We start from the raw sequence: 27,053 nt of genomic DNA, 5'->3' as shown, positions 1-27,053 counted from the left end.
ATATAGTAACTATAGCAACAATACGGGAAAAATCATAAAACTGTATACATGGGTAAGGTCCAGTGTTTAATTCAGGTGTTTCAGATGCTTTTTAGTTGTGTCCGAGTTTATTTTGAAATCCAAATCATAACGCTATCACTTCCTATTAATCTAATTACATTCATCTACACTAACTACCTTTAAATTCCCACAATATTGGGCTCACTCTTATTTAATTCTGATATTTTAAAACCATTTAGTTCGTTCAATAATTGAGACTGATACATTATTTTATCTTGAAATACAAATTAAGTAAATACCTCGATTTGCTGTAATACTTTTTTGCAGCATGCAGATTTACAGCAATGAGCAACCCTGAAGTCTTTAATCTTTATTGCTGAAAATCATCAATTAAAAATCCCATTCAGATTGTTATATAGCTGTTTATTGCATCCAACTGTAATAATATAAACTGGCATCTTTTTAAATAAAAAAAAAAAAACACCTCCACTCAAGGGTTATGTTTTATTATACAATATCTGCTGACAGTATAAAATGTAATAATAACCTTTTCCCAGCAGTGGGAGTGGTGGCAGTAAATTATTCTTGATAATCAAACCTAAAAATAGCCTTGTCTGTGATGTTTATCCGTCAGAAATCTTCCCATGTTGTGCACAGCTCTGCTGCGTCTCCGGTATAATGACCACAAGTACTGCTGCTGTTTAAAACGTCTTTAACCTTGAAGACAAAAACAACGCAAAATCAGTGAGGCAAGACATAGATTGCCAAGTATCTTGAAACTGACGAGCATGAAAAACCCAACGCTTACTTTGGGGGTGAGTGGTGGATTTAGCGTTCCTCTACTTAGTCCATCCCAGTTGAATCCTTCAAACCATCTGATGAAAAACAGAACACTTATTTATTCTTATTCAAGAACACTATATTCCCTCAAATGTGTTCCTTTGAAGTAGACATCTGTTTGAGAGAAGGCCCTTAGTGGTATGCAACCCATGAGGCATACTTGATGCACTTTTATATGATTAAAATGTGAGCTGTATGTCTATTTTTGTTTGCACTTGCTGCATATAAGACCATGCTGATGTGTATTTCTGTATTTCCGTTCTTCTGCCATGATGGAAACACAAACCAAATCACAGTGTAGTGTACTAAACCAAACTGCCCTGCTTGGTGGAAACATTGCTCTTTTCAACAACATGGTCATTTACGAAGAAGTATATTACAAAGCACAGCAGCAACAGAACCAATGTTGTAATACCGATAAAAAGAAAACTGCATTAATACCTCTGATGAGGTCATTGTAAACAACAGTACGGCAAGTGTAACACGCATGAGTTTCACACCAACAACTGAGTAGTACATTTTAAAGCGCATACAGAGGTAGATAAAGCAGCTGGATGCTGACCATTTCTGATACTTAAAAAAAAAAGTAGATGTAAAAAGTAGATCAGGACTATTGATGTCAATGTTTTTTTGACCCGGCAGTTATTTGCTTTTGTAGACCACACACCCATCATCCATCCATTTTCTAAGCCGTTTCTCCTCATTAGGGTCACGGGGGTTTGCTGGAGCCTATCCCAGCAGGCGACAGGTGGGGTACACCCTGGACTGGTGGCCAGCCAATGGCAGGGCACATATAGACAAACAACCATTCACACTCACATTCATACCTATGGACAATTTAGAGTCACCAATTAACCTAACATGCATGTTTTTGGAATGTGGGAGGAAACCGGAGTACCCGCAGAAAAACACACGCACGGGGAGAACATGCAAACCCCACACAGAAATGCCCAACGGAGATTCAAACCCAGGTCTTCCCGATCTCCTGACTGTGACTGTGTGGCCAACATGCTAAGCACTAGACCACCGGACCACGCACCCAGAGTGGTTAATTGCCGCATTCATGGGGTGCACTACACGCTATTTGCATTGCATGTCTAAATGTTTCCCCTGCTGCAAACAAATGAGCAGTATCTACTATGAACAATATTTGCCCATTGTTAATTCCTTATCTACTGTAAATAGAGCTACACATGCTTAAAATGCAAGCTGTTTTTAGCTCTCACTCTGTTTGTGTCACTCTCCTGCTTATTATTTTAGCTCTGTGTAAAGGCAAACTACTAGCGATGTTAGAATTTCATTGCCCTTTGCATTTGACAGTAACCCTTAGAATCTTGAAATGTAAATGTACTATTTTCAATCCCAGGCTCTGACAGCGCAATAAACCTGCAGTCTTACTTGTGCTTCTGAATGTCCTTGGCCCCGTTTCTCTGACTGCCGAGCCTCTCTGAGGGATTGCGCCTTGGCAACAGAGCAGAAAGAGGACATAAAAAATAAGTATAGCATCAGAATGTGTCATTCAAGATGTCACAGAGCATCTTTGGTGTTCGAGGGAGGACGTTTTTTGTAACACCTGCAGAGTTTCTTTATTAGAATGGAGGCACTCTTGCTGATTGCTTTTGGGAAGGCGATGTGATCAATGCCACGCACGGTCTCGCTGAGAATCCTCATTGGGTCAACGCCGCTGAACGGAAGCCTGGAGACACAAATCTCCAAAGTCCAAATGCAATCCTCTACCTATCTGTAATATGCAGTACAGTTGAGTGTTGTCTATTGGGTGATAAATGTAGTGATTTCAGGAATAATACGCCTTTAATACGTGCAAACCTCAGTTCAGCGTAACTATAGAAATTATGCCTTTTATGTCTTACTGTATGTCTTCTAATAACATCCCCAAAGGGCAACATCTACATATTAAAAAGTATTGGACCCAAAATTTGACTTTGGGTCACACCACATTTGAAAGCGTGTCCCTATACTTATGACCACAGACCATATCATTTCTCTCCCCTGTAGTAGGTGCTGCATCTTCCAGAGCAGGAAACAAAAGTACTGCTACTACCGGTACATTATTTTTACCATGTAGAGAATAGTCAGCTATAGCGCTAGTGATAGCACCTCAATTGCTTATAATAACATCACAGTTAAAAATGTGACTACATAAGCGCCACTGTGTTTACAACTGTGTGAGATAAAACAAGGTGTGAAACTCACCCACCAGTCAGTAGTTCAAACACAAAAACCCCCAAAGACCAGAAGTCTGCTGATACACTGTGGCCTTTGTTCAAGATGACTTCAGGGGCCATGTAGCCTGGAGTACCACAGAAGGTGTACGTCTTCTTACCCACTTCAACCTTCTTCAAACTTCTGGAGCCAATCTAAAGTGGATTCAATAGAGGGACCATAAAATTCATGCAAATGGATACAAATGTGAAGGGAATTATTTCGTGCTTTTACCAGTTTGGCATAACCACGCTCGTCCACAACAACATTTTCAGGCTTGACGTCTCTATAGACAACATTTCGACTGTGAAGAAAGGCCAAGGCCTGTGTGACGCAAGCGGTGTAGAACTTGGTGCTGCTCTCGTCTAGAAAGCCTCTGAGGCATGTGAAACAGTACAAATACAGAGGAGACAAAGACAAAGAGTGAGTGTGCAACAGCTTTCAGGAGCAAAATCCCTCACAGGTGCTTCATGTATCAGTCAAGGTCTTCATTACTGTCAATCCTAAAGTACGTACTTGTCTTTGAGCAGGCTGTAAAGATCACCATGGAGACAAGCCTCGGTCAGCATATAGAGGCACTCAGCATCTCTAAAGGTTTTGTGCAACCTTGAATTAACAATGGAACATTTTTTAGATTAGGTGCATGTATACACTGAAGCAAAAAGGAAATTCATTCATTCAGAAAAGAAATTCATACAAACATGAACCAAGAGACTGCTCCGGTGATATTGTAAATGGACTACAGTACACAGTATTAGCCGCTACACTAGCATTAGCTACACTAGCATCATATATGCGATCCAATACAACTTTTACAAAGTAATAGAAGTAATGCAATATTAATGTTTTGAGGTATTCTTTTTTGTGTTGCTGACTTAGTCTGTGTGCATTTTTTACAGAGTATGACTGCTAAATACCCTCCATGGGGCCAAAGAAGGTTGTGAGTACCAGCAATTTGATAAAGAAGGTGAGAAACACTATTGTATACAAGAAAGAACTCATCGCAAAGTATGAAGATGGAGTCTGTGTGGCCGATCTCGCAAGGAAGGACGTGTTCATCCACATCAACAATAAGTTCCATCCTGGTGAAAAAAGAAGAAATCAAGAAAGCTAATGTTGCAAAAGAGGTGACGTTTTCAATGAAACAGTGATCACAAATGATCAAAGATGGTGATAAGTTGTTGTTGGTGTGGATGCCCTGCTCCCTCTCCAGCTCCTCGCCGTCTTGGCCAACAAGACTCTTCTCTAAAAGTAAATGTGATGTTAAATGTTCGCATTGTTTTCTGCATGTAAAAGTACAATTATTCATTATAAAATGCATTTCGTTAACATTTTTGGTTGTCTAGAACTGATTAACATTATTTCTTATAGGAAAGACTGCTTCGGTGCTAGGTTTGGAGCTCTCTGTGTAGAATTTGCATGTTTTCTCAGTGATTGCTTGGGTTTTTTGCGAGTATGCTGGTTTCTTCCCACAGTTACTTTTGTTCGCAGTTGGACTTGGTAACCTAACGCTGCTGGTTCCAAAGTACTAAACTAACGTTACCCCCAAAGACAAAGATGTGTTCTCGCGGAAAAAATGTCTTATATTGAGATCAATACATGAAATTAAAACCTTCTTGTCTTTTAACCAACGTAATTGGTGAATGAAGCACACTCGTATGCTCGATCAGTGCACACACACAGATGTTTGAAGTTGCGAACATACATTTTTTTAAAACTTCTCTCGTGTGGATCGACATTTTTGTGCATTTTTTTCATGTCCGTTCATTCCTGCTTGAAATTTCTACTATACAATAGTCTGCGGGTATACGACTATGGTTGCTTTGGCGTGGTTGTTCGTTTTAAAAAAGTGACTGTTGACCGACAACCTCTTAGTCTTTCTCTCAATGTCCGGGGCAAAAGCTACAGTATTTTAAACACAAAATCATCACAATCTGTGACATGTGTAACCCGTAAGAGTTTGCAGCTGTGGAATGGGCAGATTTCGCATTTCCCAGCATGCTCTGCTGTGTAAAAATTATCACTTTTGACTCTCATACCGTTTAGGGTGTTACCGACAGGGTGTAATAGTTAAAGTGCTGCCGTTTTCAGTCATGTACAGTTCAATTATTTTGACTTTCGGTCTGAATCTGGCACCCTTATTAAGAATGGTTGTGAATTTCATGCTATATAAAATATTGTTTCCGTTTTTACAATTAAACTGCCAAAGTTGTAGTTTATCCCGGAGGAATCGTTTAATTACGCAGATCGCTGTAAGCACTTTGTTTGATAAGGTCCTTGAGGTGGACCAACTCAATGCAATTTTCCAAACAGTCCTGCAGGCCAGATGAAATTGCAGTGTGGGCCAGATTTGGCTCCCGGGCCTGAGCTTGACCCATATGGCCTAATACATCTCTGACAGTGTTACTGTAATTACAACTAAAATGTATAATTGCTGTAAATGCTCAGTTTTAAAACAGCTCTTTTGTTGGATTACATGACATTCTGCAGGTGTACTGTTAGTATGCTTGAGGCGCACTTTCTTCTAATGATTAACACGCACTGCAATCAGAACAACCCCAAGTAGAAGGGTGGAGACCTGACTAGGAATGGACAACGAGCGTCCATTAGGATGTTTCGTTCCTTCAGGACACGCTCCCGCAGACCGTTGTGGATAATCATCGTCTTCTTGAGGATCCTCATGGCATAAAGACACTTGATGTTGCTCTTCACCTGCACCTGGAAGAGGCACGAATCAATAGATGACATCACAGAATTTTGGAAACTGCAGCATGCATTAAGCTGGAAGCTCACCAGGTCTATGTGACCAAACTCCCCCGTTCCCAGAGTGCTGATTATCTGGAAATCAGTTAAGGTGGAGGATGAGAGGGAGGCAGGATCCATGACCCCTGACCTGCTCACATGGGAAAACAAAGTGAGCGGCAGCTTTGGTCGTATGGAGAACACAGACATCATTTTTCTCACTCGTCCTTGCATCCAATGTTTTGTTCCATCTCATGACTGGTGTCCAACACCGTTCCATCAATGATGTCTCTGAAGGTCCTGGAAGATAGATATGTTTATTGTTATTAGACACTTCACTAAATATTTTCCAAAGCACATTAAGTGTCTTACTCTCTGTCAATGAGCAGGCATGCAACATCACTGGCCGCAATCACATTCACAGTCCTCACATCCTCTCTGAAGACGGAAAGGACATTTTATTCAATTATATCATATAAATAGCATGTGACACCAACAAATGAATAAATACCACCCTAGCACACGTTTCACATTCATTTCTTTGCTCACCCCCACAAAGCTTTTTCTCCAAACCACTTTCTCTCTGACAGTCTGGAAAGGACCATTTCTTCTTCATCTCCTGGCTTCTTTTCTGTGACTTTCACCTACCCAATCAAAACAGAGTCGCAATGAACAAAGGTGACACATTCAATCGTCACCATTCGAGAGACATTTCTAAAGCTTCGCTGACATTTGGACCTCATTTGGCCCGACTTTACCTGTCCTTTGTTAATGATATAAAAGGTGTCCCCCGAGGCCCCTTGTCGAATGATGTAGTCGCCTTCTGTGTAGTGAGCCTGTGGAGAAACAGAAAGACAAGCGAGTGGCTGGAAAACAAACCCAATCAAAATAGGAATAAGAGGTCAGCGGCGAGAACCAGCTCCCTCATTGGAAAAACAATGGAGTGATGATCACATCACAGAGTCATGTACATCTTATGCTGAATCAGTACCTCCTCCATGAGATCACACATCTTCATGATGGCATCTTTTGGTAAGGACAGCAGAGAGGGAACACTGCAAACACAAGCAATGTTTCATTTAGTCGCTGTAAACAACAACAGTTGAACAGTCCATTATTCAATTCTCTATACAGCTTTTACCATTCAGGAGCACTGACAAAGCTTGAGCCTATTGCAGTTGACTTTGGGTTCAACCTGGACTGGTCTACAGTCAATTGCCGGACACATATAGTCGTTCACACTCACATTCACACCTATGGACTATTTAGAGTCCCCAGTCAATCTAACATGCATGTTTTTGATTGTGGGAGGAAACCAGGTCATTCCAACAGTACTGCCAATGTTAGAAAGAGTAAGAGCAAGGGTTAACTCCAACCTCCTATGTATACTCAATGCATCCTTCGGGGACTGGACAAAGACTTTTGTAGCAAATGCAGCTCACTAATGCCACCTTTTTTCTGTTTTTGGAAAATACTGCACTATCCCTCACAGTCAACGCATATTCCAAAAGTCTTTGCTTAACCTCTTTTAAGACATTTGATCATCTGACACAGATACAGTGGAACCCCTACAGTCCAACACAGTCTGTTCCTGGAAAAAAATACATCTGATTTGTTTGACCCTTGGAAAAAATACTTTCAATAGTGGAAATAGAAGAGTCAAACTGCAAAAACAAGAAAAGAAGTTAGCCACTGTTGACAGTAATACATAAACAGGGCACAGGCAATTGCCTGGGGCCCCCAAACGTTCATAAAAACTGATTATAGACTTGTTTTCTTCGAAGTACATGTTACTGTTTTAGTCTTAATTCACATGCTTAAAGCTACATAAAAATGCGTAATTTATCATGATTGCTTTGAGTGCTGCCTCCCTCCCTTCTCATGCAATGGACTATTCCATGTTACTGCATGTGCAGATTGATTCGGGAAGATTCAGGAAAACAAACTTGTTGGTGCGGTTTGAGGAAAACTGATGTGGAGTTACCCCAGTGGACAGGAAGAGGAGAAGGCAAGAGGGGAAAAAAACTTTTTTTTTTTTTTTAAATTTATCAAGTCTACCGAAGTTAGACAGCCAGACGCTCTTGACAGGAGCTCAGCAGAGAAAAATGCAGTACTTTTACGGATGAAGCTGCAAGTGACGCTTTTCATCACAAAGATGTGAGTATTAAAGCGCTAAACTATATTAAATGTTGCTTAATATTCTTAATCAACGTCATCGTCATCGTACTGGACAGTAGTTTATACTGGAGGAATTGCTTAATTCCGCAGATCGCTGTAAGCACTTTGTTTGATAAGGTCCGTGAGGTGGGCCAACCTCAATGCTATTTCATATATATTCCAAACAGTTCTGCGGGTCAGATGAAATTGCAATGTGGGCTAGACTTGGCCTCCGGGCCTGAGTTTGACACCCATGAGTTAGGGGATGAAAACCGCGCCCTTTGTTGACATTCACCTGCTTAACAGCTCCGATGTCCGAGCCAGGCTGTCATGGCCACGCTGCATGAGCAGAGTCTGGTAACACTTGCGGTCAATAACCCAAAGCTTGCTGTCCAACTGTGCTGAGGAGCAAAATACAGGAAAGGATAAAACAGTCAACTTTCTTGAAAGAGACTATTTTGTGATTTTAGATTTTCTGCAAGAAGATCTGAGGAGTTATTATTCATAAAGGACATTATTTATAGAGAATGACTTTTTATATCTTGTCTTATTTCCCATACTATAATTAAACCTTTTCTTTTATAATTTAGCTGGGAAGATGTTTGAATTAATAATGATCCGCGATGATTGGTTCCTGCAAGTGGGACATTAGATGTCGACTGTCTAATTACAGCCACCATCTGATAGATGGCAGTAACCTGATGGTTTACTGCACCATTACAAACAGAATTATTAAGAAAGCTGAGTCAAATCCTGAATCTGGAAGATGTTTCCACAGGAGATGAGCCTGACAGTTGATGGCTCCTATTCTCCTATTCTGCTTTTATCGAATCGCAGATGAATGTGAGGCCTGGGGGTGTTGCCCTAGTAAGTTGATAAGGATTTGAATTTCTATTCATAAGTTTGACAGGGATCCTGCTCTAGTAATAGTTCTAGTCAGCACTTGGGCAGCACCATTTTGGGAGGGCATTTCAAGACTAGTTGCAGCAGTCCGACAATGGAGCATATTATTACGGTTGTAGTTTGCACTAGTGATGCACAATTGCACGACATTATACTGCAAGCTGTTTCTAGCATTTTAAACAGCACATTTAACATTGTAGTTTGTCAATCGAAACATTAGTGACATTTCACCCCACCAACAATAACAAACAGGTTAGGTTAATTGGAGACTGTAATTGTCCATAGGTATGAATGTGAGTGTGATTGGTTGTTTGTCTATAGGTGCCCTGCCATTGGCTGGCGACCAGTCCAGGGTGTACCCCGCCTCTCACCCAAAAAGTCAGCTGGGATAGGCTCCAGCATACCCCTGTGACCCTCGTGAGGATTAAACGGCATAGAAAATGGATGGATGAAACAATAATAAACACATAGTTAAGTTAACACTCTATATTGTTAGGTGTCTCTTCAGTATGCTGCTGCTCGAGTGCTGAATAGAAATATGAGAAGTGATCATCTTTCAGTAGCTTCACCGTGACAACAACTCTTAGCGTTATCATCTTTTCATCACAATTTTTGTGATCGCATATTGGATGTATTGCATGTTTACCTAACAGCTTATATGCTAATGTGATCTTCCAGAAGGTGACATCCATCTGCCAAGATCACATAATATCAAGACATGAAGAAGATGCTAATAAAAAAAAAAAGCTATTGGAAAAGAGCATGTAAGAAAGGGCATTGTGCGTTGTATATAAGATTGTGGTTGTAAAATATAAAGGGCAAACCAAGTTATTTTTCAATTTCAGCTGAACCCCAGCCTTTTTTTTTTCTTTTTTTTTTTTTTTTTAGAAATAGCTTAGAGAGAAGACCCAGACACTGGAGATCAAATTTTGTACCAAAGAACCTGTAGAGTGAAATTAAATACCCGCCTTAGAGCTTTTCATTTTAATGCTGCATGTAGCATTGCAGGAAGCAGGTGTTTTAAATTCCACACGTATGTGAGGAAAGCATTTGGGAGGTGTGGTGTTGTCTGTATGACCTCTGCTTGTGATAATCCCTTGGCCCAGAAATGAGTCACATTCACACCTAATGTAAACATTGGCACTGCACAAGGACCTCAGCTGTTGACTTGTTATCTCAGCCTGAATGTACAGTAAGGGTACAATAACACAGTGGTGGTACCTGTGACAGAGTAGACTTGTGTGCAGTTGTACAGGAGCGCCACCTCTCCAAATGCTTCTCCAGGTTCAATTGTGAGCAATTTCTGTCCATCTTTTGTCATGTCCAGCCTCCCTTCTGTGATGGGATTAACTTGGTTAAGGCAGGAAGCATAGGCAGCGTGCATAACATTTCCTTTTAGTGTCATGTTAATAAAAACAGACACATCCCCCCCATAAACACCTCTGTGCAGTGAGCATGATGAGAGAAAAGGGGAACAGCCATTACATCATGAACACATCAGGATTCCTAAGGACGAAGCCTGATATGGTTACTAATCATTTGCACACTCAAAACAATGTTGTGGCTGGAGAAGAATAACTTACCCTCTAAAACATAAGCCTGAGAGCCGCTGCTTCCCTCCTGAATCACACAGCAGCCATGATGGACGATGGTGGGGTACATGCAGGCTGTAACGGCTCTCGTTTCATCTTCATCAAGGTTCTTCAACAATTCACTCTTCAAAAATGCAGCCTGGATCAACTCCTGACGTCTGCAAGCATGAAGGGAGGATTTGATTTATGTATGATTGTGCAGATGGTCACGGTCAGAAATAGTGGTACAATAACAGACCATTTCTGTTGTTCAAGAAGCTATACACTACTACGGTGGTTTTCAAAGTAGGAGGCAGGCCCAGCAGCTTGAGAAAAATGACGAAAAACATTTTTCCACTCTAAAGAGACGGTCATACAGGCAGACTTCAAAACTGATGCCATCACAGAAGGGAAATGTTCTGTCCTGGCTGCTAAGTGCAATACAGTATGCCAAAATTGTCAATAATAGTGATAAAAGAAGAAGAATAGAATGTAAACCGAAAATTAATGGACGTTTCATCCTTACGTGAAGAGAATCACCTCCCAAGCACAAGCTGAGGGTAAAACACACATTTAGTTTTTACTGTCAATTTTACGGCTAACAGTTACAGTTGACTTCTTTTTACATTTGTATGACAATTATGTATGTTTAACGTACTGCTTGATAAAGGTTTTAAGATGACAGTTTCACCGATGGAACGTATGGATTACATTCCTATTACTTTCCTGTCATTTGATTATAGATTCAAAGAAACGAGAGGTGGACTAGCTCGGCTTCATCCTTTGAAGCTGCACTGTACTTATTACAAGACCAAAAAGGCATTGCTATGTTACAATGACAAGGCATTGCACCCCTAAAGGTACCAATAAGGTCAATGTCTTTTTTTTTTTCCGAGAATGAATATAGCTGACGGAACATCATGTGCTCTTACTCCTGGCTTTTGTCACAGATTTTCGGGGAAAAGGTGGTTGCAGAATCCAGAGTGAAGGACTCAGAAATGACTGTCTTCCTGTTGGCTCCCGGCAAGTCATCATCACCTTGAGGAGAACAGACTGCAAAACATTATATATATATAATTATATATTATATATATATATATACATACACACACACAGTGAGCCAGGTTTTATTGATTGCGGCCCCTTGCAGTTTAAAAAAAAGGATTTGTCATCCCAACCAGCAAGATATGTACCCGCACTGGCTGCAGAAGGACCTGGCAGGACCACAGAGGCTCTGTAGCGATCCAATTCTTCCTGGAGTCTACGAATGAGTTCATCCTTGGTGTCCAACTCCAGCTCTAGCTCATCTATTAGGGTGTCCCTCTGGCGGAGCTCTTCAATCTTTAGCTGCAAGGCAAACTGAAGGTCTCGAAGCGTCCCCATGACCTGCACTTCATTTCACACATGATGGATATACAGTGTTTCAATACAATGTAGACATTCAAAAACATCTCATTGCAATTGATTTGTCAACTCAGGAAGGCACAACAGTATAATGTGGTACACCATCACACTTAGTGGAAATAGGATAACTAGTTTTTGCACAATCCTGCTAAGAAACAAACAGATGGCAGCAAATGATGTAGTAGCATGCACATTAATGTACAGATACAGTAGACAGATACAGTAGATACACAGATAGATAGCAAGCATTTACCAGCACAAACAACCTCCAAAGCAGACGGTCCATTCGACAGGTGCTGACGTCCTCTGCAAGTGAAGTGAGGGATGCTCCCTCCTCTTCTCTCCTTTCCTCTCCTCCTCAGTTCGGGGGGCTGGACTCAAACGGCAGTCAGTCACATGACCAGAAAGCCAGGCTGAATATTAGGATATTTGGTGTATATATCGATGACCTATATGTGGTTGACACTGTGTGTGAAGCGATCACATCTTAAGTAGTCACACTGATTTAATGATTATTGTAAATAAACAGCAGTGAAAAAATGCATGCTGGATACTATTTTATTATCAGGAGGAATGTGTTGTTGAATATATTTATTTACGGCTGTAAATTATGAATGCACTTTGTGATCTTGTTGAATGTGTTTTGACTGCATCAAGGAGAGTAGCCCTGCAAAGTTCATTTCAGTCACGCTCTCTATTTTATTCTGTTCTAGTACAGTAGCTGATCCCCAGTCAGCCATATATAGGCAATGTTATTAGCTGTTCATTGGTCAACAATAACTACATATGTTTAATCCCCTGAGAGATTGCAAGAGAATGAAGATTGTGCTGAAGTAATACGACAGTAATGAATGATGACAAAGCTTCTTTATACTTCATCAGGGCTAATCAACTGGCTGCTCGTGCCCTAAAATATCTGGCATCTTGAATCACCAGCACCAGTTTCGTTTGTGTTCAGTTGGGAACAACATATTTAAAGCAGATTTCTAAAAACAGCTGACCACTCTTGTCATAGGATCTTTGGCTTGCTTTTTTTTTTGCATTTCCTTAGAAACAGCATAGCAGCCCTGACAAATCTAGGATCTTTGACTAGATTTGTTGTCAGTCTGTCCTTAAAAACAGCAGAGCGCACCTGTCATATTGAGGATCTTTGACAAGTGTTTTCACAGTAGATCCATAAGCCCTGAGCGCTCTTGTCATGTAGAGGATCTTTGACTAGCATTTTTTGTAGTACAGTCGTCCATCGCAATATCGCAGTTCGATTATCCCTCACTCGTTATATTGCAGTTTTTCAGAATTTAATTAATAAATGATCTTTGTTCCGTGAAAGACTATGGTCTATCATTAGTCAAAACATACTGAAATACAATGACATGTAGTATTCTGGTCACTAGGCAGCAGTAATGATACAAACCTTACATGACATTACCTTAAGACTGCGTGAAGTCATGAAGTCAGCCATGAAGTCCGTCATAATAGCGTGAAAAAAGTTCTCCTCAGATTCCATGTGGAAGTGGTATATTTATGGTTTCTTAAGTTTAGAAGAGATCAATTTGAGGCTAACTGGTTAGCTCGCTAGCTTACTAGCTAGCGGTCGTCTCGAGTCCCTGCAGCCTAAGAGTTGGGCAACGTGGTGTAATAAGAGTGCGAAGAGCGCAAAGCTGACTATAGCAGTGTTGTTGCATGTCTTCAGGGCTGTAATAATGTTAAAAACTGTATTTAGAAAGTCAAACAGGTTTTCTATGCTCTAACTACAAAAATATTCCATTTATTAAAATGGAATCCTATATTGCGGAAATGGATTTATCACGGTCGGAACTAATTAACCATTATAAACGAGGGATGACTGGGTCCTTAAAAACAGCAGAGTGCTCTTCAAATATGGAGGATCTTTGACTAACATTTACACTGTAGGTAGATAAACCCTGAGTACATATAGACAAATTTTGGCTAGAATTTTTGCAGTAGGTCATCAGACCACTGGAGCAATACTGCTTCTGTTTTAATTTATGACTATGATTTATTTAGCACAAAATTCAGGTTGCACTGACATTACAGTATATTCAAAATACAGAATAAAAGCGAAGGGAGAAGTCCTGCTCCTCTGGTTCTTACTTACTCTCCCCTAGAAAAATGAAGTTGTACAATGCCCAGATACCAACCAATTATGCCCCCTAGTGCCAATGAGCAGCATGTGGATGACATCAAAGCAATCTGATTGTGGACACTTTCTTCAATTATTTAATGTTTGATGCTATAGATTATTAGATAGATTATTACTATCATACGTAATAATCACAACAAAACAGACTCACCATGTAAACAACCACTGATCATCTACATTGGCGGCTCTCACCAGACATTCACCATTAACCAGCCCGGCCAGTAGGGAGCGCTCCATGGAAGCAGTTAAACACGGGGCGTTAACGAAGAAGAAGAAACTCTACACCTAAACTAGCCACGATATTTTGTTGCCTAGTCTAAATAGAGTCGTCTTTGATTTGTTCAGGGGTACATTTAAAAATGATCCTTACTGTGAAGCCGCTTCAAGGGAAGGAATGCAGCGTACACGTAAGTGGATGTTATATGACTGCTAATGTGCCTAGCTTAGTATGTTACACTGGCTAATGCTTGTAGACTAGCCGTTAACTGATTAGCAAGTCCTGTCACATGTCGCACCACTTTTTATATGTGAACGATAATTTCATTAGTGGGGAATTTATTTTTCATTTCTGCACAATGTTACGCGAATCGAGCGGTTTTTACTCGGCGGTAACTCAAATAGACGATATTTATCCATGTTGCCAGCCAAATGCGAAACAAAGGCTAACGTGCTTGCTAAAGTCTATCAATCTCTTCAGATTCTACTTTTACTATTACTATTTGTTGATGTGTATGTTTCATGATGACATTTAGCTGCACAGATTGTGTAAGGGGATTAAAGTTGGTGTCAAAGCTAACTGCCCTGTGTAGAATAGTATTTCTTTAGCGTTCACCTGGCTGTGTCCTCCTATTGCCCCAATTTAGAGATGTGTCGCACGTTATACTAAGAACTATGGGCACTGTGTGCCTGCAAAGTGTTTAAATATAGACACGGTTGGATATATTACTCAAAAAATGTATGTTGAAATCTAGCTTTTTACAGGTTGCAAATGAAGGTGTCTTGTGTTTTCATTCAACTGTTGTTCCATAGTAGTAATAGCGTGTGTGATTTAGCAGTTTCTCTGTTGACCAAATGAAATGTGGGATAATGTGGCCATATTTCAGGTGAAAGAAGATGAAAAGGTTTCCACAGTGAAAGAACTTGTATCTGACCGTCTCAACATACCACCTAATCAGCAGAGATTGCTTTATAAAGGCAAAGCGCTAGCTGGTAAGTTTGCTTTTCATCTTTGATGATTTCTCTTTTTCACTTGATTCGATCCTGTTTGTGATGACGACTTTTCCCTTTAGATGAGCACAGACTAAGTGACTACTCCATTGGGCCAGAAGCTAAATTAAATCTAGTAATCCGTCCAGTGGGAGAGAGGACTGCCTCTTCAGGGTTGACCGCCAACAGTAGCACAACACAAGGAGGAGTGTGGCAGAGTGTGTCCACAATCCTTGCTAAACACTTCAGTCCTGCAGATGCTGCAAAAGTCCACGAACAGTTGATTAAGGTATTAGAAAATGTGACACGTGGTTTATAACCCAGGAATTCAAGAACGATGCAACTGTCTTGCTGCTGCACATGTGGTTTTGCATCTTGGAATGCATCATTATATCGAGAACACTCAATACAGTACAGAGTTCTGCCAGAACCAAACAATGATGCTAGATGGTGGTAGAACAGGGGTCGCCAACCCGTCGATCGTGAGCTACTGGTCGATCTTTGGGACTTTGCCGGTCGATCGGGAGAACATTTTTTTTAGAAGTCACAAATACACAGTCGAGAACTGTAACAAAATTTTATAAGTTCCTTAGTTAATGCGACATGCCTATGCCGAGATTTTGTGGAAATTGTTAAATATAATTTTTTAATTATTTTATTCATCGTGGGAACCAGCATGCAAAATGCCTAAAAAAGGTAAAAGCATGAGATCCTGTCTTTACTTCACTAAATTAGGCATGGGGACTAAATCCACATACTAGAACCTCAGAAAATAGCATTTTTAGTATGACTATCAGAAAGCGTCATGTGATACTGTACGACCTGCTATTTTAACTCAACTGTTTACTGAAACTGTGACTGTCTTTTAAACTGTTGTTTTCCTTTGAAGGATTATGAGCGCTCACTGCGACAACTTAGTCTCGACGACATAGAACGTCTGGCCGGGAGGCTGCTTCACCCCGATGCCAACGGCATGGACACGTCATCATACATGGACTAAGAAGCTGCTGACTTGAAATATAGTGTGGTTCAGGGGGCTGCACAGAGCTCAGACATGCTGAGAGTTGAAAGTGATGTGAGGTGAAAATACAGTTTGTTGCAGAGAGTGCTGTGTGTGCCTAATCAGCGACTGAGTGAGCTTGGACATAGCTTATCTCTGTGATAGCACTGTCTTATCCAGTTGAAAGACTTGGTCTGTGTCATTAATGCTGCAGCCATGTCACAAGACTTGATCACACAATATTTTAATACAAAGGAATCATTCATGCTGTTTGTCTCATGTTATATTTGCCTGCTACAACTCCCAGGGAACACTTGTCTTTGAGGGTATTTATTTTTAATGTCAGTGTTTTTAACAAATGTTTGTTGTTCAACCAGGACAAGGCAGTACATATCTCTGTGGTCTCATTGTATGATTTGTAAATACTCTTGTTTATATTCCAATATTAAATCAGGATAAACATTATTCTTGTCTCCTTTGGTGTTTGCGTACAATTTTGACATACAACCGCTCATATTGATAACGAATGCCCTTTAAAGGGGCGGGGTTGCTAAATTGTTCCAGTCAATCATCGGTCACGTACGCATGCAATTTTAATTTACTGACCAATCACGTTGATGGAAAGCATCAAGACCCACCCACAAGTGGGATATGACCGTTATTGTACTGCCGACTCTGGCTGACGCTTTGGATCACAACACGAAAATATTGACTGTTTTTCTCCCTACCAGTTGTGACGGATAAACAAATCGAATGAGAAGGGATATTTACGTTGAACCGTGGTATGGTCTGCGACAACTTGATTTATGCCTCACATCAAGCCTTTAGCGATTAGCCTGAGCCGGCTAACATTCGCCGATGTTAGCCAGGCTGTCAGCCTTTAAACTTGTGCGATTTATCCACTAATAATAATACAATATCATATTGACGTTGGCTTAGTGTCAGTATTTGTAACGTAGTCAGACTAATTACAGTCGGAAAACGTTCAGTTTTTATGGTGCTATTAGTTGCAAAATCTTTCAGCTTCCGAGGTTTGACTCCCAAGCAGGGCGGTACAGTACTCTCATCAGCACCACTTCTCCTTATAGTCCCAACAAATGCTGCCATTGCTTGAACATTTACTGAGCAAATATGGTGACACATTCGCTTTGCTTCTCTGCCGTCAGTGAGTCCTGTTTAGTGGAAGAAGGATGGAGACTCTGATTCCCACCATTAACCGTCTGCAGGAGGTTTTCCTCACAGTGGGTGCAGAGACCATTCAGCTTCCTCAGATCGTAGTGGTTGGATCACAGGTGAGATGCTTGACTATGCTGCACACTCACTGGCCACCACATTAGTACACCTACACAACATAAAGTATTTCACAAAGATAATCATGCTCAAAGATGAAAAAATGTCCATGGGGATTTTGGTGTCATTTAACTGGAATGAACTGTACATCTGAAAGGCAACAACTTAATTGTATGCAAGTTAAGTTGAATTTGTACCCTACAGCATGTATCATTCAGTCTGACAGCAGTTTACTGTATTTACTGCAGGGCTGTTAAGGCCCCACCCCATGCATGCACTATTAATTTCTCCATTAGAGGCACACGTGCTCATAGGGAATATTTATCTGGGCACATATAGCTCAAGAAGGTCAAAATAAATATATAAACACCTGTCAGGAAATGTTTGTGCATTTCCATGACAAACTAGAGCCACACTAATAAACATTGTCTTCGCCATACTGTCAATTGTAACTTTACAATATTTCTAAATTTGTAATCTAACAACACGTGAATCTTGACTTTAGGCATGTGTATGAGGAGTACGGTATGTACGTGTCAAATTAGGACTGAATAATACAAATAGTGCAGGGTATGAATCACTGAATTGGTGCAGACGATATACTGTTTGCTCTAACAGAGTAGCGGCAAGAGCTCCGTGTTGGAGAGCCTGGTGGGGCGTGATTTCTTGCCTCGAGGATCAGGGATAGTCACCAGACGACCGCTGGTGTTGCAGCTCGTCAATGTAGCCCCACTGGAGGAACGACTGAAGACTGAGAATGGTAACTCATACTGCTTATTTAAGAGTATGTTTACAATTACTTTGATGGTAAACATTCACATCAGGGAGTGGTGTCCAAAGTGCAGCCATTTTCAGCCAGCAGCTTGTTTTTTATTGGCCCTCGACATATTCTGCAAATTAAATTAATTGATCTTGTGAGATTATAAAACATGACAACATTTCTCGTTTGGAGAAAAGCTGTATCCCAAAAAAAGGGCAGCCAATCAGACTGTAGACTATGGCATTGCTACAATGAATGATGATATAGTAATATGGAACTGTCAACCTTGGTGTTCCCAGTGTCAATGAGTGACATGTGGCTTTCTTTTCCATGTGAGTTGAACAGCTGCTTGGTACTTGTTGGTGTCCAAGCAGAAGCTGTAGCAATTCTACATTTGATCAATTTTACTTAAAGATTTGTCAGATCAACCTACGAAGATGTTCAGAGTGGTTCTACTGACGAACGCTCATTACATTTGGCCAAACACCAACTTTCAAGCACCTGCGATCATGTGCTTCATAACATACCTCATACATACCGTAGAAGACATCCGTGTTGACAATTTAGCAACATGGTCGATATATTTACCAAGTTTATCGATATATTTACCAAGTTTAGCGAGCATTTAAGTGTTTTTTGCATCATGCATTTATTCAGTAATTAAATACAAGTGATCAACAAAGAGCGGGAGTGAGCTTCATGGAACTGGTACTCATAATAATCATTTGTTTTGTTCGGGTGCTTGCATGTATTACCCCGTAGTTTCTCACTGTTTGGACTGCTACGCTGCTTTTTTTTAGGGCCCTCATCCTTTTGTACTAACACACAGTCTTTTTTTCTTCAACACTTTCCAGGAAATGAGGTTAAACAAACTGGCCAAAACAGTTATCCAGGTCTCTGCATCCTAATTTATTTCTCTTTTCTACTATCATAAATTGTACATTGGGTATACCTACACAATGCAATGTAATACCAGAGCTGTATCCAATATGACATTTACACATTTGCAGACATAATAATCTCAATTTTCATGGACAAAACCTAACTAAACATTGTATTCATTGGTGTAAGAGGTGTTTCTAATATTTTTTCTCTCTCATGTAGCTAAATGAGGTGACCGAAATTTTAGAAACCGCTCTGCAAACTCCAACCAATAATAAAGACTGCCAAAAGAATACTTCTCTGACAGTGTCAATCAAAATGGAGCATTATTATCGATGTAAAGGCAGACAATTTGCATTGGATCTCATTAGATTGTGCAGGTGTATCTAGTGTACCTGTATTGTCTTTTTTCCCCCCTCAATCACATACATTCATGTCAACTGACTCAACCTTGTTTGTCTGTTTAGGTGTCAAAGCTGAAGAATGGGGCACATTTCTGCACTGCAAGAATCAGGTACTCTTGACCGTGAAATATTATGTAAGCTGCTGCCGTTCTCTGGCTTTGTGTGTGTGTGTATGTGTGTAAGAGAGACTTGTAGCTGTATTCATCACTTCTTTTATGAAGATTTTCACAGATTTTGGGGAAATTTGTCATGAAATTGAAGCGGAGACTGAAAGGGCTTCAGGCAATAACAAGGTGAGGAGAAAGGTGAAAGATGCGGCAGTGAGTTTAGCGTGTGCATTCTTCCAACAAGTTTGCCATTAAATTGTGTTTGGTAGCGTAATCATTTTGAAAAATGATAAATGTCAAACAATAAAATTCATCATATTTTAATGCATGTGAAGTTTCACATGGTTTTGATCCAGATTGGTAATGCAATTGCAATTTTAATTTAAAAGTGAAATCGTAGTCATCGTTTTTCAGCTACTAAGATCCCCAATTGTATCCATTTGCTCATTGATTTAACAGGTGACAAAGGCCTCACTGTTGTTTTTTTTTCTCTATGTCCACCAGGGGATTGCTCCTGAGCCCATACATTTGAAGATTTTCTCCCCCAAAGTCCTTAATCTCACCCTTGTTGATTTACCTGGGATTACTAAAGTAAATACATGAGTTACTGTATTTGTTTAACACATGTTGTTTTTAAGAACACAGCCATACTTACAACAACATTGTGTCCTCAGGTTCCTGTTGGTGATCAGCCCGAGGACATCGAGTCTCAAGTGCAAGAGATGATCTTGTCCTTCATCTCCAATCCCAATTCCCTCATCCTGGCTGTCTCCCCAGCCAACTCTGACTTGGCCACCTCTGATGCTCTGAAATTGGCTCGAGAGGTCGATACAGATGGTGAGACATTTTAAAAGCTTCTTCACGTTTCTTGCTTCTTTATTGGTTTTCAGTTATGTAACATGCAGGAAGTAAGACATAAGCAATTTCAGGTAATTAGACCCACTGGACTTTACATGATCTGCTTTTTGATAACATATTAGGAATAGACTGATGGATTTATCCGCATAGATGGAAGTCCCCCCTACACCCCATTTTATTTTGAGGTAAAATTATCTTTCAAATAATAATGTCCACTTGACATCAGCAATAATTCAACACTTGAATTAATGGCTTGTAGTGTTCTTCCCTAATCCGTACTAATGTCTGTTTAGTTGTATGTCTTTACTAGTATGTTGGTTAAGTGTCCTTAACCAACCTTAACTTACCGTGTTAATGTGTCCATCAGGTCGACGGACTCTGCTGGTAGTCAGCAAGCTGGACTTGATGGATGCAGGGACAGACGCTTTGGAGGTCCTTCTTGGTCGGGTCATTCCAGTTAGGCTTGGTATCATCGGGGTGGTTAACAGGTTTGCCTTAATAATGAACCCAAATACCCACCCCGAGGATCCAAAAGATTCTTCTTGAATGACTAATATAACCCTCTTAGGAGCCAGCATGACATCAACACTCATAAGAGCCTGGAGGACTCCATGAAGGATGAGCAGGCGTTCTTGCAGCGTCACTACCCCTCGCTCGCCTCCCGGGCCGGCTCACGCTATCTGGCCAAAACACTCAGCAGACTTCTTATGCACCACATCAGGGACTGTCTGCCGGACCTCAAGACCCGCGTGACGGTGCTCAGCGCCCAGTACCAGGCACGCCTCAACAGCTACGGCCAGCCGGTGGAGGACCACAGTGCTACCCTGTTGCAGATTGTCACCAAGTTTGCTAGCGATTACTGCAACACCATCGAGGGAACAGCCCGTTACATTCAGACCTCTGAGCTGTGAGTGTGACAGCAGTTTTTTTGCCAAAAAGTGTACAGTACAAAATTAGAAAAAGGTAATGCAAAGAAACTTGTGCTATACAGAAATATCTTATGTTTGAAATCTCTTTCATGCAGCTGTGGCGGAGCCCGGATCTGTTACATATTCCACGAAACCTTCGGCCGCACCTTGCAGTCCATCGACCCGTTAGGAGGGCTGACAGAGCTTGATATCCTCACTGCCATCCGCAATGCTACCGTACGTTCCCTCTGACTTGTGCATGTGCATTGTGCTGACGCTTATAAAGGACGCTGTTCCAAAAAGGCTCATCTATGTTTGCCATCCAGGGTCCACGACCTGCACTTTTTGTCCCAGAGGTTTCCTTTGAGCTGCTGGTGAAACGTCAAATCAAGCGTCTGGAGGAGCCCAGTCTACGTTGTGTAGAGCTGGTCCATGAAGAGCTGCAGAGGATCATTCAGCACTGCTCATCCTTTAGCACGCAGGTAAGATGAGCGTGCGTTCAGACTCGTAGCTTTTTAAGTACAGGTTGCAGATGAGATTTACCGAACACGTCTGCGGTTTGGTGTACGAGGTGAGGATGTCATCTGATAGCAGCACATCTTCTTTGTCCTCCTAAAGTGCACTATAGTGCACTATAGCCTGGTAAAGTGATCAACAATTTTGCTTCATGTTTTGCTTCAGCATCCTAAGAGGTATCCTCAGACAAGGCCTTATTGATTATAACAGCATCGCCATCGCATTTGTTTTTTTTCCAGGAGCTTCTTAGATTCCCCAAACTGCATGATTCCATTGTGGAAGTCGTGACTGGATTACTGAGGAAGCGCTTGCCAATCGCCAATGAAATGGTAATCCTTCTCTTATTTTACTGTAGCTCTGTCTTGCACTGGGGTTACCCAGTGTCTCTGGGTTCACTTCCACTTCTGCTCCTGTGTTGCAGGTGCACAATTTAGTAGCAATAGAGCTTGCCTACATCAACACAAAGCATCCAGACTTCACAGATGCAGCGCAGGTGTCAGCATCCGTCAACAGCCAGCAGGTAGTTAATTGTCAATCACAAACATTTCGTTCCGCAACCTTCAATGCCTCGCATTCAGACACGAGGCCACCTTTAAATGTTTGTGAGAGAAGAATTTCCTGTGGTTTCATTAGGTAGAGACCCTTGATGGAACAAAGCGCTGGAAGAATGAGATGGTTGCTGAGGAGAAAGCCCCAGCTGCAGGCTTTGGCAGTCCCAGCAAAGGCCAGCCTATTAACCTTCTTGACACAGTGAGTACTAACAGCAGGTTCTTATTTTAGAATACAATGTTAAATAGACTGTAGCAACATAAAGTAACCGCAGCCTACTCATTCCTGTTAAGAATTGTGATGATGTCAGATCAAAAGCTGAAAACACCCAAAAGTAATAAAGTAGTACAGACACGCTACCTTCCCCAACCTACGGAATCTCGCTTCAGTTTCCACGCATCTGTAGAACAATGCCATTTGAAAACGCAGATTTTTAACTTAAAATGTTTTTTCTGTCTCCTTTCGGTTTTGATTCCATTGACAGCTACAGTATTTCAGTAGTGACCCTTGCTGGTCACTACTCAGCAGTGCAGTCTAATAATGCCTACATTGATTCAAGATATTGCCACAACTTTAAATTCTCCAATTGTTGCCTTTATTCTAATAACTGCAGAGTCTCCTATAGTCGGGTGCTTGGTCTACAAACGCAAATAACTGCTGGGGTCTCTAATTAGCGCCGGGTCAAAAAACATTGGCAATGTCAGTTGTGGTGCTCAGCACTCAGCAGCTTATTCTACCTCTGCTTATCTTCCTGTTTATTTACACACACACACGCACGCACGCACACACGCGTTATAAAGCTGTTTTTGTGGTGTTCGGAGTGTCCCTGAATGCATCTCGCGTTCATCTAAAGAGAATGAGGACGTGTGTGAGTAGGAGGTACATACAGTATACGGTGTTGGAATCGTACTGCTGTTGATGTGTTCAGGTCAGAATGAAGTTATAAAAGAGCGTCAGACTCTGTGTGACTGTGTAGGAATGCTCCCATCTGCCGTCATAACAGGGAGGCCTGCTTGCTCTCGTGCGTTAATTACACTGACAAAATGTAGGTAATGAATGAAATTAGTTAGTTATTTCTGACAGCATTTATCCTACACAACATAAGTTTTGGCCAATTTTAATTCGGATCGTTATATTTATAGTAATGAAACAGTCAATATAAAATGCTTCTTTTAGCTTATTACGTAAGGTTTTTAATTATCATCATTACCTTTTTATTTTTTTTTACCTTTTTTCCGCTGAGTTACCAGATATTGCTTCTTAGGCCTTAAAGGGCTACACATAAATGTTAAATGTCTTTCTGTGTCGCTGTCAGTTCTTTCCCAACTGTTACTTTTTTGGCCCTCTATCCCAGGCGGTGCCTGTGTCTCGCAAGCTGAGTTCAAAGGAGCAAAGAGACTGCGAAGTCATCCAGCGCCTCATCAAGTGCTACTTCCTCATTGTTCGCAAGACCATCCAAGACAAGTTCGCACATCCAAAGGTTTTGTTTCTCCTTCTGTCACCGTACTGATTGTCTCGCTTTGTGTGCGCAGCGTACCCAAGACCGTCATGCACTTCCTGGTGAACTTTGTGAAAGAGCATCTCCAGAGCGAGCTGGTAGGTCAGCTCTACAAGCAGCCGCTACTGCAGGAGCTGCTCATTGAGTCACAGGACACGGCACAGCAGAGGACAGAGGTGGCTCAAATGCTGGAGGTAAATCTAGGCGGCCAGGAAATCTCCTGTTTGACTGCTGGGGATTTATTTAACTCTCGTTTCTTTTTTCTTAGGCCCTTAAAAAAGCCAATAACATCATCTCTGAGATCAGAGAGACCCACCTGTGGTAGCTCGTGGACACACACCCTCTTTTTACCAGATGAGATCATGTTGGATGATTGTGTGTGTGTGTGTGTGTGTGTGTGTGTGTGTGTGTGTGTGTGTGTGTGTGTGTGTGTGTGTGTGTGTCAGAAGCCCCACTTTTTCCTGGACCAACGAGCATAACACATTTAGCTCCACCGTTGCCCTGAGCCGGGCTTCTCACTCAGGCCACATGATATCAATGTGAACCACAACCTGTGAACAAACTCCTTTTGTGTGGTTTTGTCATGTAACAAGTAAATGACATGTGGAATATTAATGTTTGGTAGTTTCCTGCCTGTCCTACAGGCCCATTTAGCAGGTTGGGAGTATGCTTTTTATTTAGATGCACTCCAGTTTGAAAGCCCATCGCTGCATCTCTATTTGCTGACCACAAGAAGACAAGAATTGTACAGGTTTTGTGCAGTATCCATCCCAAAAATGTTTGCAGGAGCTAAGGTCAAATGTTATATTGGGTGGTACATGTTGCTTGTTGGTGCTCTGGCAGATGTCATTTTTGTTCAAGAACCGTATTGATTTTGATCGATGTCCAATCCCCCCAATTAAGCTGTTTGGAATCCTACTTGTGTAATAGCTGCAATTTTCTACCAATGTTCACACTTGGAGCAAGGAGCCAATTGATTTTGTACAGTATTCTGAGATGTTTGACGTCGCTGAGGTCAGAGGTCATAGTACCAAGCAGCACTCTTGATAGATGCCACTTTCAACAGCTTTCAAGAAGTGCTTGTAAGTTATTTTCTACAAAGTGAATTGAGGTAGCTGAGGTCGACAGTGATGCAATTGACATATCAGAGCAGGGCGCTATTGATTTTGGAAAGTATTAGCGATTTATGAGGCAGCTGAAGTGGAAGGCTCCTTGTTGCATTGCTCAATCCCAAAACTTAAGGGGTCATTTTCCATGTCTGAGCAGGAACTCTGTTGATTTTGGACCATTGATAGAGGTATCTGAGGTCAAAGAACTTATTGATTTTGTGGTATATGCAACTTGTAAGCCATCTCCAAAATGTTAAGTGGCCATTGTTCTAGGGCAGAGCCAGAACACTACTGATTTTGTACGATATTTGATATGATTCAAAATGGCAGAAGTAGCTGAGGTCAAAGGTTACATTAGTTGTGTTGCTGTCTACTTGGTGCGTTTTTCACACTGTCAGAGCAAGGGCTCTAGTGGTTTTGTACAATATGACAAATTTATGAGGCAGCTGAGGTCATAGGACAGATCAGGAGCTTACGCTCTTTGTTAGAACTCTTAAGGTGCAACTTTCACCCACTTTTAGGGCTCATAGCAAGAACCATGTTGATTTTCTATGAAATCTGATTCAACAGTGACTGAGGTGGGTGAGATCAAATGTCAGACATACAAGCTCCCTGTCGGACGTGCGATTTTCATTGTCATAGCAAGAACGGTATTGATTTTAGTGCTATTTGATAATCAGATACACAGCAAGAGTTACATGTTTTTTTTTTAAACCACAGCTCTGGTTGAAGGCACATACTTTCCACTGTGTCAAAGTAAGAGCCCTATTGATTTTGAAGTAAAATTTGTCTTTCCTCAAATGACTCACTGGGTCGAACAATCCAAGGTTGGGTCACGGGGCCAGCAGCAGTCTGTGAAACAATGGTACAACACATTTTAATGTTAAGAAATAGTCTGGACATATTTTGTTACTTTATGGGAAATAATATAACAACCTAAATTGAAACCCTTTTGAGAGAGATCAACTCCCTGAGCTTTAAAGTGTGCACACGTCCTGCTTGTTGCATCTTTGCCCCCAATACTTAATCTGCTCCTATACCACACATATTCCTTGATTACTGTGGAGAAGTACTGCTTGATTTGTGAAATAAGCATGGGCCAAAACTGTTGTTGGGACATATTCTTCCCCGGAAGTCTGTGGCTAGTGTAGTATTGAGGCCATACTGGGAAAAAAAAAAAAGGTTTCATTACAAAAAAAATGCAAGAAACGAATGGGGGGTGGGGCGCAAAATTCCTATTTATGTTTGTAATTTATTTACTTTATTCCCATAAAATGACCAATAAAAGTAATAGACATAATAGTATTCTTCTAATTCTGTGTCTCTTACTTTATAGTTTTTTTTTGTCAGTGTGGCCCTAATACTCCTTGGTACGTTCTTTTTTTTAGATTATTTTGTTATAAATACATTTAATGAGACCATCTAACATCCTCCTCTTATCAAAATCAGGGAGCCAAACTTCATGAACAAGCTGTGTATGTTTGCACGTGTTTAGTATGCATATATGGAAGTATGAATGTGTGTATTTTGTATTATTTAAGTGTAAATTATTCCTATATCATAATGTGTGGACTGCCTGTGAGTTCTTGCCTGCCAATATTTGTGATGTTTTACTCTTGGAGGACATTAAAGACGAAACGAAGGACACCATATAGAGTATTTTTGTTTGATGATATGAAGCACACACAAAGAGAGATGGACATATCAGATGCATGCACTTGCATTTCGATGATGGATTAATAGTCCTTTATGTCAAGGTGATTGAGCTGAGAAGTCAGCCGATGCTTTGTTGTTTCTGTTGAACGTCGATGATGCTGTGCTGCATGAATGTAGGGGACATTTTAGAAAGCCGTATCTATTCCTTAATTTAGCCTAACTTGGCAAAAAATGTACAAACGCTAACACGCTTGTTCCTCATGACAAAAAGTGTCCCGTTCAAAGCCATTCGTCCCACATTTATCT

The 27,053-nt window shown here is 41.0% G+C and overlaps 3 protein-coding genes across 7 annotated transcripts; 2 read left to right on the top strand and 1 right to left on the bottom strand.

Moving 5' to 3' along the window:
- Positions 1 to 466: 466 nt before the first annotated feature.
- prkg1l (protein kinase cGMP-dependent 1, like) lies at positions 467 to 13,959 on the bottom strand. 4 transcript variants are annotated; one of them, XM_054773282.1, is made up of 21 exons: positions 13,270 to 13,959; positions 12,094 to 12,211; positions 11,630 to 11,827; positions 11,369 to 11,489; positions 10,449 to 10,615; positions 10,087 to 10,200; positions 8,258 to 8,363; positions 6,797 to 6,860; positions 6,564 to 6,641; positions 6,355 to 6,449; positions 6,178 to 6,243; positions 6,028 to 6,105; positions 5,857 to 5,956; positions 5,642 to 5,781; positions 3,580 to 3,669; positions 3,298 to 3,439; positions 3,055 to 3,218; positions 2,414 to 2,536; positions 2,239 to 2,301; positions 809 to 875; positions 467 to 717 (listed from the first exon to the last, which is right to left on the bottom strand). In XM_054773282.1, the coding sequence occupies exons 1-21, from the start codon at positions 13,345 to 13,347 to the stop codon at positions 631 to 633; spliced, it is 2,259 nt and encodes a 752-aa protein (XP_054629257.1). In that variant the 5' UTR covers positions 13,348 to 13,959; the 3' UTR covers positions 467 to 630. The 4 variants fall into 4 exon arrangements, 3 of the variants coding, with proteins under 3 accessions (XP_054629257.1, XP_054629258.1, XP_054629259.1); XM_054773283.1 differs by having other exon boundaries at positions 11,369 to 11,474; XM_054773284.1 differs by lacking the exon at positions 13,270 to 13,959 and having other exon boundaries at positions 12,094 to 12,234.
- A 286-nt stretch (positions 13,960 to 14,245) lies between these two features.
- ubl4a (ubiquitin like 4A) lies at positions 14,246 to 16,675 on the top strand. Its single transcript, XM_054774545.1, has 4 exons — positions 14,246 to 14,411; positions 15,108 to 15,213; positions 15,294 to 15,499; positions 16,100 to 16,675. Exons 1-4 carry the CDS (start codon positions 14,364 to 14,366, stop codon positions 16,208 to 16,210), a joined length of 471 nt encoding a protein of 156 aa, XP_054630520.1. The 5' UTR covers positions 14,246 to 14,363; the 3' UTR covers positions 16,211 to 16,675.
- Positions 16,676 to 16,839: 164 nt separating this feature from the next.
- Positions 16,840 to 26,743, top strand: si:dkey-32e23.4 (dynamin-1-like protein). Of its 2 annotated transcripts, XM_054774542.1 has the most exons (18): positions 16,840 to 16,992; positions 17,377 to 17,502; positions 18,119 to 18,260; positions 19,115 to 19,153; positions 19,610 to 19,656; positions 19,768 to 19,839; positions 20,158 to 20,244; positions 20,328 to 20,490; positions 20,879 to 20,999; positions 21,080 to 21,418; positions 21,536 to 21,656; positions 21,746 to 21,901; positions 22,175 to 22,264; positions 22,357 to 22,455; positions 22,569 to 22,685; positions 23,839 to 23,948; positions 24,017 to 24,176; positions 24,251 to 26,743. In XM_054774542.1, exons 2-18 carry the CDS (start codon positions 17,401 to 17,403, stop codon positions 24,305 to 24,307), a joined length of 2,022 nt encoding a protein of 673 aa, XP_054630517.1. In that variant the 5' UTR covers positions 16,840 to 16,992; positions 17,377 to 17,400; the 3' UTR covers positions 24,308 to 26,743. The 2 variants fall into 2 exon arrangements, with proteins under 2 accessions (XP_054630517.1, XP_054630519.1); XM_054774544.1 differs by lacking the exon at positions 19,115 to 19,153.
- Positions 26,744 to 27,053: the final 310 nt, after the last annotated feature.

This window comes from Dunckerocampus dactyliophorus, chromosome 4 (assembly GCF_027744805.1).
Source record: "Dunckerocampus dactyliophorus isolate RoL2022-P2 chromosome 4, RoL_Ddac_1.1, whole genome shotgun sequence".
NCBI classification, from domain to species: domain Eukaryota; kingdom Metazoa; phylum Chordata; class Actinopteri; order Syngnathiformes; family Syngnathidae; genus Dunckerocampus; species Dunckerocampus dactyliophorus.
This window is presented reverse-complemented; position numbering and strand designations above follow the sequence as displayed.